Source organism: Lagopus muta, chromosome 1 (genome assembly GCF_023343835.1).
Source record: "Lagopus muta isolate bLagMut1 chromosome 1, bLagMut1 primary, whole genome shotgun sequence".
Classification (NCBI taxonomy): domain Eukaryota; kingdom Metazoa; phylum Chordata; class Aves; order Galliformes; family Phasianidae; genus Lagopus; species Lagopus muta.
Genome location: NC_064433.1, coordinates 120,886,267 through 120,898,517, shown reverse-complemented (window position 1 = coordinate 120,898,517; position 12,251 = coordinate 120,886,267). Strand labels below are relative to the sequence as shown.

The window sequence follows — 12,251 nt, the reverse complement described above, 5'->3', positions numbered from 1 at the left end:
AAGATTTTTCTCTATTATTAATGTATTCATTTTTGATCAGATGCGGTGGAGTCTCCTTAACATCTCTGACACGTGCCCCCAGTAGACAGCAGAGCTCTCTGGAGAGGATGTCGGGGCAGCAGATGGGGGCCTCAGTGCCTCCCGGCATGGAGTCCCCAGTCACTAAGACAACGCCGGGCAACGGTGCCCAGCAGCTGCTCCCTGGCAGGGGCTCTCCATCACCTGCTGAGGTGATTCCCTGCATCAGCATGGAACAGGAACCCCAGAGCCGATTGCATCACACAAGCGCACTGTGTTTGAGGGCCTGCAGGGTTGCCCTGGGGACCTGTCTGGCCCCCAGCCCGGGGCGTGTCATTCATTCTCTGTGAGGTGACACTGCAGTGTGGTGTCACAGTGGCTGCGTCATCCACCCTTGTGGAGCGGTGGGAGCGGTGGCTCAGTCCGCTTGTGGGACCCGCAGGAAGTGGAACCAGAGAGAGCTTTGTGTCTATCTGGAGGCATCCTGCTATCATGGAGAGGCTGAGAGCCCTTCGAGGTGAGTCCCTCCACCTCTCTGGACACCACGACGCTGCCCGAGCACACGTGTGCCTCCAGTGTCTGTTTAGGACGTGCCAGCAGCGCTGTCCTTGCTCTGCCGAGTGCAGCTGCTCACCGTGGTTTCCCCAGCACCCCAGCAAGGGGAAAGCTCCCTCCCCTGTCCCCGCCAACCACACGCAGCCTTGCGCTGTGGAGCTGGAGGAGCGTTCCTCCCACAGCTGGCCGGGTGCTCGGCCCTGGCTCCAAGCAACACCTGCAGCAGCTGCTCTGCTCTTTCCTTCCAGGTCTCTTTGCTTGTGTGGGCTGCGTGCCCAGGCGTACGCGTCGCAGGGAGAGAAGCAGGGTGTCAAGCCCTGTCCCTACCTGCGCCGCGACCTTACTGCTTCAGCGCCTGCAAGATCAGGAGGTGAGTTGGGGACATCCAACCAGCAACCCTTGCCCTCCTGGCCCAGGGCCACGGTGCCGTGGGTGCCAGGCCCGGCAGCACATCCACAGAGCGATGGGTGGCAGCGGGCAAAACGAGCGTGACTGATCCTTGTCCCCAGGGCGACCGAGCGCAGGCGTACTGTGAGCTGGAGAGCGCCCTGTGCCAAGACAGCAGCCGCCCGCCGTGCGGAGTGGTGAACCGGCTGCTGGCAGAGGTGTCCCGGGACCTGACGGCAGCCCAGGTGAGGGCTCACTCCCAAAGGCAAAGGGAACCAACCGCCTGCCCACGCTGGTGTTCTGCTGGTGGATGGTGGGGGCTTAGCTCTTCCAAGGGCCTCAGGCAGTCTCCTGGGCCGCGTGTCACCAGTGTCTCTCTTCCAGGGCGTGACCAGCAATGTCAAGACAGCTGCCAGCAGTGTCCTGGTGGCTCTGGCTCGGACGCACTTCACCTTGGTGATGGCTGAGCTCCAGAGCCACCTGAAGGCCGCGGGGGACATGTCCAAGGAGTTTGTGCTCAACACCCTGAGCAAACTCTTCAGCACCTATGGTAGAGTACCCTCAACCTCCTGACATCTATAACAACCGGGAAAGGGGTCTCTGCCCTCTGAGTGTGATCTGCACTGAGCTGGGGGCTGCAGGGCTGCTGTCCACCTACCTTGCTGCCGGGGCTCTGACTGTGGCCCTCTCCTTCCTCTTTGCAGCTCCACAGTGCATCCCCTTTGTGTGGCTGATGCTGGCAGGCCTGCGCAGTGTGGTGGGCCAGGTGAAGAGTGGCCAGATCCTGCGCATCGCTTGTGCTGGTGAGTGCCGGCCCCAGAGCAGCCCTGCTGCAGACTCTCACAGACTCCGTTTTCTCACTCTCTTAAAAAAAATAATAATAATAATTTATTTTTTTAATTATTTTGTTTTTTCAGTTTTGAAACAGTGGCTGGATGGAGTCAAGACTTACTTGTCCTCAGGAATGCAATGCCCCTGGCCTGCCATGGAGAAAGAGCAGATCTGTGAAAACCTTCACGAGCTGCTCTTCTCTGTGGTGTGGAACTGGCAAGACTGCCAGGAGGAACAGGTGAGCACTGCTGCATTCCCAGCCCAGGATGGCAGCAGGGGCACCCATGTCGGCAGCTCTGTCTGTGCCCAGTGGGCTGAGAGCTGAGGGGTGATGAGAGGGAGTGGGCTGGCTCTGCAAAGGGCCCTGAAGTGGCTCTGTGCCAGGGAGCAGCTGCATGTCACAGCACTGTGGCAGGAAGAGCTGGGGATGAGGGTATGGGGAAAAGCTGCCTGCCCTCCAGAGCGAGCCCATCTCCTGCTGGGCGTGGGGGTGTGGGGAAGGGGAAGGGAAAGGGGAAGGGGAAAGCCCTCTGTGTAGGAAGGGCAGACCTTCAGTCTTTGATACCGGGCCTCTGCCATCCTCTCCAGGACAAACAGGCCGTCCTTGGGGCTGTGGCTGCCATGTTGGAGGTTCTCCTGCAAGAGGAGCGGCACCAAGAGCAGGTCTGGGAGCAGCTCCTCTGGCTCGTTCACCCGTGTCAGGAGATCCAAGACATTTGCAGGGTGGCCAAGGTGAGTTGTTGTGCAGGGCTCAGGGTAGACGTGGGGCCCGTGCAAATGCCACGAGGGGCCAGGGAGGAGGTGGGGAGCCCTTGGAGAAAGAAGGAATGGGTGTTCAAGGGAGCTCTGAGGCTTCCTGAGCTCTTCAGTCAGAGAAGGAACAACCCAGACAGGAGCCAGGAGGGAACCAAGAATCACTGGGGCTCATCTCTTGGGGATGGGAAGTTTCACCACCACTGTGGGGCTCTGAGTGCCTGAGGAGCTCTATGCTAACAACTGGGGGGACCACATCCAGTTGCATCTGATGGGGGAGAAGTGGGCTGCTGGGTGGGAAATGCCTGCAAATGATGCCCAAACACGGCTCGATTGAGAGCAGAGAGACTCCCTTGGTGCCGCTGGGAGGTGGGGGATAAACAAGAACGCCTGTGCAGGAGCTTCTCCCTGCAGAGAAACAATTGGGAAACAGTTTCTCCACTCCCAAGTGGCTAGATGTGGCTTCATCCCTTTCTTCCTCTCCTGCTCTCTTGCAGAGCCTCACTATCTTCCTGGAGGCCTTAGGGGGCATTGAGTCTGTAATCCCAGGGGACAAGTTTCTGGACGTCACCAGTGCCGTGTTTTACCAGGTAAGGGGAGCCTATCCTTGCGCCCACAGCAGTTTCCCTCTTGGCTAAGTCTCAGGAGGACTGCAAAGCTCTGACCCCTGAATAAGGCGGCTCAGCCTTAGCTCCTGCATGCTCAAGGCAGGTCCAGAGCCATGCATGTACTCTCGGGGATGCTGTGGGGAGGGCTGGGTTTTGTCTGCCTGCCCTCTTCCCGAGAGTGCCCAGGGAGACGAGAGCGGGCAGCACAGTGTCTTTTCCGTCCTCAGTGCTGATGTGATTGTATCAAATGGACCTTGTTCCCACAGCTCTATGACGACAGCAAGCAGCACAGCGAGGCTGGTCGTGCACAGCTGACCCACTGCATCATGCTGCAGGGTAAGGAGAGGAGCTTTGGCCATGCTTGGCGCTGCCCTGGCCAAAACCTCTCTCACAAACTTCAGGAATGGGCGTGAGGTTCTTGCTAACATAGCGTGGGATTTCCTCCCTGCAGCCCGGATCTGCCCAGAGGAAACCATCCTGTTTCTGCAGTCGCAGCTGGGCGATGACTGGGAGCCTGGATGCGTGGCAGCCCTGGGTCTGCTGGGTGCTCTGGCTCGCTCTGATGGTCAGTACCACGGGTTGATCAGTACCAGGCCTTGGGACTGCCAGGGCTCCCTTCTGCCATCTGTGTTGTGGCTCCGCTCATGCTTCTGTGCATCTCTTGCAGAGCCCGTGATGACGGAGATGCTGCCCCAGGTCGTCGAGGCTGTGCAGCGTCTGTGCAGCGACCCCAGCATCCGGGTGAGCTGGTTGGGGAAAAGAAAGCGCTGTCGGGGTGGTGATGCTGCTGCCAGCACGGGCAGGGCTGGGGTGACTAGAGAGGTGCTGGGGCACTGGTCACACGGTCATGATGGCTCCTGTGGGGAGAGCAGGCAGAGTGGAGCAGGCAGGTCCCTGTGCTGTGCATGGAAAGCGCACAGCCTGGTGTTAAGGCCAGGCCCTCATCTCAGTAGCTAAAGCCTCTCCAGTGCTCTTGCTGTCTCTGCTCATGCCCAAAGGGCTGCCCCGATGAGCAGGTGGCTTCCCTTTGCCTTCTGACCAGGAAAATCACACCCATAATTGACCCCTTGCAGGTGAGGACGGCTATTCTGTATTTCATCAAGGATCTGCTCAGTTCGAACACCCGGAGCTGCTCAGCCTGGGATGTGGTGGGGCACATCTTCAGGGAGTTCAGCCGCGCCACAGGAAGAAGGGTAAGGGCAGTGGGCAGCATCTTCCTTTGGAAGACCCGTGCTGCTCAGAGGCTGCTATACAGAAGCACCGCTGAGGCCACACCTGAGCCTCCTGAGAGGCTCCTGAGAACTGAGCATAACCAGTGTTTCAACACCACTGTTGTGCAGGCAGCCGGAGACCTTTCTGCCCGGGAAGCCCAGAAAGAAGGAGCTCTCCAGGAGCTGTGCATGGACATCCTGGGATCACTGGACGTCTCTGTGAGAGGGATGTCCAAAGTAAGTCACGCTCTGCCCTGCTGCTGCTCCCTGCCTTTCCCTCACGTGTTCCTCGTCCCATTCCAGGACCCCAGGTCTCTCCTCCAATGTGCTCTGAAGCACACAGGACTCAGGGAAATTCACAGAGTCCTCTTCATCTCTGAGCAGAGGCAGGAATGCTGACCTGCTCAACTGCCTCGTTCCCTACAGCTCCTGTGGCCGCGGCTGCTGTTGTTTGTGGTGCCAGCGCAGTACACAGGCATGCTGATCCCAGTCTCCCGCTGTGTCTGTGCCCTGGCTGAGAGAGAGGAGCTGACAGGACGGCCGATAGAACATCTGGATCCCCATTTTGTCAGCTCCATGTTTCAAGGTAGGAGCAAAAACTCCCCCAGTGAGCTCTGCTGACCTGTGGTAGCACCCAGAAGGGACAGCGGAGGTGTGCGTGGCTGGGCACACAGTGTCTTGGAGTCTTACTCAGCACTTTTTTTCTCTTTGCAGGCCCACTGCTGACGCCCCAGACACTGCTGGCACGACTGCTGGTGAGTAGATGCTCCAGAGGCCGGTGCCACAAGCACCCAGGAGGAAGCAGCATGGCCATGGGCAAAGCTGTTGGCTGCTCCTTGCCTGCCAGAGCAGAGCCGAGCTGCTTCCATCCTGGGGGAAAGCCGTTGCTCTTGCTGCAGAAGTGACCCTGCTTTGTGTTGCTCTCACTCAGGTGGTGGCAGGCAGCCCTGTTGCAGGCAGCAAACTCCAAGCTGCTGCCTTACTGCTGATGAAAAACCTCCACAGCAGGTTCCACAGGGCTGTGGGGGCCATGTGGGCTACTGAGATCCCCCTGCTGCTGCAGTGTCTTGAAGGTAAAGCACTGGAGGGGAAGAAGAGGCAGAGGCAGGGAAGGGAAGGGGGGGAGTGAAAATGCAGCTCTGTAGCATGGCAGAGGGGAAGCACTGCCTGCAGGCCAGTTCTTGCTCTGCTGCTGTTCCCATTCCTGGGAGTCAGCACTGAGGCCCAGGGACCTATCCCACCAGAGATCTGCCCGTTCCAGGACGTGGATGGGCCCTTCATGTCCCCTCAGACAGCAGCCTTGGAGCACTTAGTTCCGTGTTCCTGTGGAGGCAGTGTTTGTGGGGAGGGACAGGTCATTGTGGAGGGGGTGCAGGTCCCAGCTTGGTAGTGTCAAGTGCCCAGGCCAAGCCAGGTTTGCAGCAGCTCTTCTTCTGTGCCTTGATCCTAAGTAAGGGTCTTTGTCTTCCTATTGCTGTGCAGGGAAAGATGAGAGCTTCCCGGACACTGCCGAGTTTGAGCGCCGTCTGCTAAAGGTACAGCATTGCCGGGAGGCGCGGTGCAGAGAAGTGCTTGCCTGCCCCAAGTAGCCCCGCTCCCACGTGAGCCACTGTGGGGCAGGAACAGCCTCTCAAGCGCTGCTGCGGAGCGGCCGCACGCCTTTGTGGCGCTGCCTCTTCTGCTCTGTCCCAAGCCCAGAGGGGTCTTAGGAGAAGAGGGTGGGTGGCTTTAATGGAGGGAACACTGGGGGAGCTGGGAGAGGGACTGTTCTTCCAGGCACCTCTCCCCAGAGGGCTGCAGCAACTTGGGAGCGAGGGAAGAGGCAAAGGGCAAGGGAACATTGTCTTCTCCTGTTCTCCAACAGTTCCTGAAGGCGTCGCTGGACACAATAGAGGAGAAGGCATGGATCGAGGCCCTGAGCTGTGAGCTGAGCCAGCGGCTGAGCAGCTCTGCCAGCAGCTCTGCAGAAAAGGTGAGTTCCCCCCGGCTCTACCCAGCGGTGCAGCTGCAGGTGTCCAGCTGGGGCTGGGGCTGCGGCTGGTGCTCTGCCCACGCGGGTGCAGATGCTGCTTCCCCAGTCTATGCCCCCCAGAGGGCCTTTCCCTGCAATCTGCCCGGGGATGGCTAAAGCTCGGCCCCGCAGCTGCTCTCAGCAACCGCCAGGGAGCTTGGCTCCTTCCCACCTGGCCCTCCACCAGCAGGTTAAGCTGCTGCCACATCTCAGCTTCTTCCCCTGCAGTCATTCCTGTACAAGGCTCTGGGCACGGTGCTGGGATCCTGTCAGGGAGTCCTCCACGTGCAGGAGAAGCTGCTACAGCACCTGGAGGAGGCAAATGCAGAGGAGCCACGTGAGGCCCAGGTGAGCTGTCCTCTCCTCCAGCTCCTGTGAGCATCCCTGCTCTGGCCCTGGGGCAGAGGCCTTCTCCTGGCCCTGCTCCGGGCCTTTCAACCTCTGCACTGCTGCCATTTTGCTCAGGAGCAGACCTGCAGATTCAGGCCTGTGCCAACGGCCCCTTGTTCTTTTGTGCAGGGAATCATCTCTCTTCTCAGCCATGCTGCTGAGAACAACTTCCACACAGTCCTGGCCACGCTCACCATGTTTGCGTCCAGGCTGTGCAAAGGCCGCAATGCCAGGATTTCCAGGCGCAAGAAGGTAAAGCGTTACGGGTTTCCATCTTGGCATTCTTCTGCCTTATTTTCCCTGCAGCTCCTGCCTTGGGAGCCCAGGAGCATCGCGGGGCACTGGGGGCCGTTAGCGAGTGTCTCAAGGCATTTCTTCCCACACAGATGGAGCTGGACAGCACGAGAGCTCATGCCACACGCAGCGCTCTCATGCTCGCCCACGGCAGCGTGGCACTGCGTGCCTCCAAGGAACAGCTGCTCGCCCACCTGGAGGGAGACATCGTGGGCAACGTCCTGATGCTCTACAGCTGCAGCTGCCGGGTGAGAGCTCAAAGCGTGCCAGGGTGTCAGAGCGCCCCTCTGCAGCCTCTCCACATGGGGGGATGCTGAGATGGGCCTTTCCTTTCCAAAGGTCCCTCGGGGAACTGTTTGTGCCCAGATAAAGATCCAAGCCCTTCCCTTAGCGTTGTCCCCACGTGTGTCCCTTGCAGCCCTTGTCCCTTCCCGCAGTTCAAAGAATGTTCTTCTCTCTTGCTCCTCAGGACTTGCAGAACAACCTCGCGCTGGTGCAGAGCATCACCGACTGCAGCTCTGCCTACCAAGCTGTGGGTGATTCTGCAAGCTTTAACCCCTCCTTGAAGAGCAAGCTGCTGGAGATCCTGATGGTGAGTGCCTGGAGACGGGGCTGTCTGCAGAGGAGTTCTGGGCTGCGCCACAAGGCTCGCTTCCCTGGAGGCATGCAGGTGTCCAGCAGCCACACGTCTCCAGCTGGTGGGGACCTTGGGTGCTGGCAGGCAGTGGCTGGGCAGCGGGCTGGGTGCACCAGCTGCTGCATCCTGCAGTGCTTCCACAGGAAAGTGATGGGGCTGGTGTGTGGCAGTTGTGCCTGTCTGGGGGCCGGGTGGAACAGCTCTTGTGTGCCCCTTGCCCACTTTGACACTGTCTCTCTGGGACTTGCAGGACCTGATGAAGAAGTATTACTCGGGCATGCCTGTCTCCCCAGTGCCTCTCAAGGTGGTTCTGGCCCTGGAGCAGTTGAGGTAAGGGCTGAGGTAGCAAGTCAGGATGGTGATCCCCATTTTGGGTAGCTCCTGAGGGCCTGGAGGGGCCAGGGGGGGAGGAACCACATCTACAGCAGGAGAGACGGCTGGTCTGTTGTGCCCAGCAAAGCTGAGGTTCTGGGCAGGGAGAAAGGCCCTGGTGCTCCTGTGCCCTGGCAGGGAAGAGAGGGAGAGCTGGGGTCTCCTTCCCTCCAGAGCAGGAGGTGGTTCACTGCTGCCGGGGAGGAGGTGGGCGCTGCTGGAACTGAAGGCAGTGCTCAGCAGCATGAGCTGGGTGGGGGTATTGGCTTTGTAGCTGTCAATTAGGAGAAACTCAGATGTTGTCTGAACCAGTCTGGAGAGGTAAATACCCTTTCTGATTTCTCTTCCTGTTTTCCTCCTCTCAGCAAGCTGAAGCCCTCTTCTGAAAGCAAGGACCTGCGTGAGATGTTGGTCCTGTGCTGCAAGAACATCGTGACACACCCTTCAGCAGAGATGATGCTGAAGATCAGGAAGTCACAGCAAGCAGCACAGTACCTGCAGGTAACCTGCCGTAACTTTCCCGGCCACCTCTCGGTCAGAACCCTACCTCAGCACACACAACCTCTGCTCTGGCAGCAGCCGTGATGCTACACGTCACTCCCCTCTTCTGCTTTCAGCTTCAGCAAACATCACTGAGAGCTCTGGGCCGGCTCATGGTGGTCCTGCTGGAGACAGAGCCCAGCGGTGGCTTCTTCCAGAACATAGTCCATGTGAGTATTCGTGGGGCAAGGGAGAAAGCATGGTGCCTGTCAATAGCGGGGGCAGAGATCTGGGGACTGAGAGGAGGATCAGAGGGGGAGAAATCTCCTGCTGACGTGCCAGCTCACTGCGAGCTGAAATGGGCAGAGAAATGGGCCCTGCAGGGGGAAAGCAGGAGCCAGCCCCTGGAGGCCACAGCCGAGGAAAAGCTCCTGGGTTAGGAGGCAGGCGTGTCTGCAGAGAGCGGGGCGGCAGTGCCCGTGGTCAGTGAGGCAGGAGGCCACATGGAGCAACAGGGCAGGCCTTAAGGGAAAGTGCTGGGAAAGGGGGGACAGGGAGAGGGGTGGCAGGAAGGGAAAGCAAAGACATCCTCAGTGAGACAGATGCTCTACTCCAGGTCCTGCAGAAATCCATGGTATCGAGCAACGTGTGGGAGCGCAAGAGGGCCCTGCAGACCTGCTCCCAGCTGCTGGCTGTTTGTGAAGAGCTTCAAGTGAGTAAAGAGCCCCACCGCGTGCTCCCTGCTCCCTCCCCAGTGCCCCAGAGCTTGAAGGCGAGCTCTGCCCAGCTGTGCATGCTGTGTCATGGCGTGGGGAAGGCACAGATGGGAGAAGCTGGAGAGAGCTGGGGCCGTCTACAGCTTTGTTCCTGCCTCTCACCCCTGCAGAGAAGAGATGCCTGTGAGCACTTTGGCTCCTTGGTGGGATTGCTGGCGCCTCTGACTTGTGACCCCATGCCCGCATCCCGCCAGCTGGCTGTCACCTGTCTGAGCTCCCTTCTGCGAATCCAAGGTGAGTGGAGCAGGCACGCTCCAGCCCTCTGCCCTCCTCTGTAGCACTACCAGAGCCCCACGGGCTGGGCCCTGTTTACAGGAGGGAGAGGCACCGTGCACAGCTCTCTTCTTGTCCCCACCCTGTCCTCTGTCTTTCCCCCGTGGAATGCAGTTTCATTTCCAGAAGCATGACTTCCCTTTTCTCCCTGTGCTCTTTCCAGCCAAAGCGACCAACACAGACATCGAGACGGGTGACATCAGGAGCCTGTGCGAGGGGCTGCATGCCTGCAGCATCGCCTCTCAGCTTCAGACCACATCCAAAATGGCCATGGTATGTGGACCCAAGAAGGGGTGGTGTGATCTCTGTGTGTAGGCTTCTGCACGACCCTGTGCTGCTCCCAGCCTCTGACACTGTTTCCAAAATGAGCTGTTACCCTGAGTGCTCTTTTCCCAGTGCAAGTAGCAGGAGGCTCTGAGCTACGTCTGGCCTTCAGGCACCCAGTGCAAGGAGCTGACTCCATGATGTGCGTTTGTGTGTGTGTGTGTGCACTTGCATGCATGTGACTGTGGCTGCTGGGAGGTAGGCTTTGCATGTAAGCAAACACCATGGGTGCAGAAGTTGAGAGAAGGCTCAACCGCCTTCCGTATAAACAGCAGGGTACAGACAGCTGCAGCAGAGCAGTGATGAGATCTCTCCCGCTTCTCATTTCTCTGCAGATCGTGTGCAGGAACTTCCCCTTAGAACGCACCGTTGACTTCATGACTGCCATCAAGGAGACGATCCGGAAAGCCAACGGAGTGCGTGTGCGTGCTGCTGGGAAGTGGATGACCACCTTCCTGCAGATGCACGGGAAGGACATCAGTTGGAACGTAAGAGACTTTCCTTCACGTGTCTTGGACTTTTGCTGGCTGTTGCACTATGACTTGTGCCGTTTGCCCCTTGTGCTCAGGGCATGGAGACCAGGGTAGCTGGCATGAAATTCAGGCTTAGGACTTGGCAGCATGTCAAGGGAGCAGGCACTGCTCATGCGCTGAATGTCCGTGGTTGGGCCCTGCAGAGTGCAGGATGCAGCAAGTCATTCTTTCTCCCCTTCTTCTCTCAGGTGCCTCCGATCCTCTACATCCTGCGCAGCATCACATCGTTTGCGCAGCACAGCACGTTCCTGCCCTTCCTGTGCCAGGCGGTGGTCATCCTCACCCGCTGTCACACTGAGGCCGTGATGAGCAACTTCTCCCGGCCGCTTGGGCCAACGGACAGGTACTGGCACTCCCGCCTTTGCTGTTGCTGCAGAGGGATGTAGGGAGGAGGCAGCTTTTCTTTTTTGTGAATAGTCTCAAGTTGCGACTCTACTTTTTCTAGTGAGACATGGAGGAGAATAAGAGAATTTTGTCTTCAGCGATGGAGCCAATAGCAAAAAGAAGAAAGGATAAGAAAGGAAGGGAGGAGAGGAAAGGAGCAGGGAAGGAAAAAGGGAATGAAAAGGGAAATTTGAAAGGAGAAAAGGAGAAAAGAAGAGAAGAGAACGAGAAAAGAGAAGATGAGCTTAAAAATTGTATTATTTATTATAAATAAATAAATATATATATATATAAAAATAGTACCTTTTTTTTTTTTAAACCAAGTCTTTATTTCAATAGCTGCTGTCTCTTCTCCATACCAGTTACAGAATCACAGTCACCAAATGTCAGGGATTGGAAGAAACCTCAAAAGCTCATGTAATCTAATCCCCCTGCTGGGAACACCTAGATTAGGTCACACACGAATGTGTCCAGGCAGGTTCTGAATGTCTCCAGAGAGGGAGACCCCACAACCTCTCTGGGCAGCCCGTTCCACTGTTCTGTTACCACCACCATGAAGTTTTTTTTCTAGCATTCATGTGGAACCTCTCATGTTCCAGCTTGTACCCATTGCCCTTATCCTGTCACTGGATGTCACTGAGAAAAGCCTGGCTCCATCCTCCTGACAGACATCACAGAATCACAGAATCACAGAATTGTAGGGGTTGGAAGGGACCTCCAGAGATCATCGAGTCCAACCCCCCTGCCAAAGCAGGTTCCCTACACCAGGTCGCACAGGTAGGCATCCAGGCAGGTCTTGAACATCTCCAGAGAAGGAGACTCCACCACCTCCCTGGGCAGCCTGTTCCAGTGCTCCGTCACCTCACTGTAAAGAAGTTCTTGCGCATGTTTGTGCGGAACTTCCTATGCTGCAGTTTCCGGCCGTTTCCCCTTGTCCTGTCTCCACTCACCACTGAAAACAGTCCGGCCTCGCCATTCTGCCCCCCACACCTTAGATATTTATAGACCTGGATCAGGTCCCCTCTCAGTCTTCTTTTCTCAAGGCTGAACAGACCCATACATTAGATACATTAGACTCCTTTTACAGAGAGATACAGGGTGTTAGACATTGTTCTGAATTGAATCCTTTAGTACCTTCAGATGTGAAGTTCTAAAATGGGGCCTTCTCATGGATAAATCTGCAGTGGTGCTTGTCTATCAGTAATTGCTGTCATGTTTGTCTGGTAGTTTTGAAGGGCAGAGACACATCATTCCACATCAGGAGATCTGTCTGTATTTGTCTCCCTCAGGACCTTCTACTTCCCAAAGTTGGCTCTTCAGTGTCCTGTCAGGGCGCTTTTCCACAAAAGTTTAAAGGCTGAAGAGTAGGTTAGTCAAGTGGTGTGGATTTAGAGAGACCAAAAAGAAGAGGATC

General features: G+C 57.3%; 1 protein-coding gene across 1 annotated transcript; it reads left to right on the top strand.

Annotated features, from left to right (window-relative positions):
* Window positions 1-510: 510 nt before the first annotated feature.
* Window positions 511-11,013, top strand: LOC125685664 (maestro heat-like repeat-containing protein family member 2B). Its single transcript, XM_048928928.1, has 31 exons — window positions 511-535; window positions 822-943; window positions 1,083-1,205; window positions 1,345-1,510; window positions 1,665-1,763; window positions 1,878-2,029; window positions 2,380-2,523; window positions 3,042-3,134; window positions 3,419-3,488; window positions 3,604-3,717; window positions 3,820-3,893; window positions 4,226-4,345; window positions 4,493-4,600; window positions 4,790-4,949; window positions 5,078-5,118; window positions 5,295-5,436; window positions 5,846-5,898; window positions 6,228-6,335; window positions 6,603-6,722; window positions 6,894-7,016; window positions 7,151-7,306; window positions 7,528-7,650; window positions 7,946-8,025; window positions 8,433-8,568; window positions 8,685-8,777; window positions 9,173-9,259; window positions 9,434-9,557; window positions 9,760-9,869; window positions 10,256-10,408; window positions 10,642-10,796; window positions 10,899-11,013. The coding sequence occupies exons 1-31, from the start codon at window positions 511-513 to the stop codon at window positions 10,948-10,950; spliced, it is 3,426 nt and encodes a 1,141-aa protein (XP_048784885.1). The 3' UTR covers window positions 10,951-11,013.
* Window positions 11,014-12,251: the final 1,238 nt, after the last annotated feature.

Bases quoted from the DNA above. Each gene is read 5' to 3' on its own strand.
- LOC125685664 (XM_048928928.1), top strand. From the start codon at position 511: ATGGAGAGGCTGAGAGCCCTTCGAG. The intron at 4,601-4,789 runs GTAAGTCACGCT...CGTTCCCTACAG, and splicing joins CTGTGAGAGGGATGTCCAAA to CTCCTGTGGCCGCGGCTGCT. The intron at 5,437-5,845 runs GTAAAGCACTGG...ATTGCTGTGCAG, and splicing joins GCTGCTGCAGTGTCTTGAAG to GGAAAGATGAGAGCTTCCCG.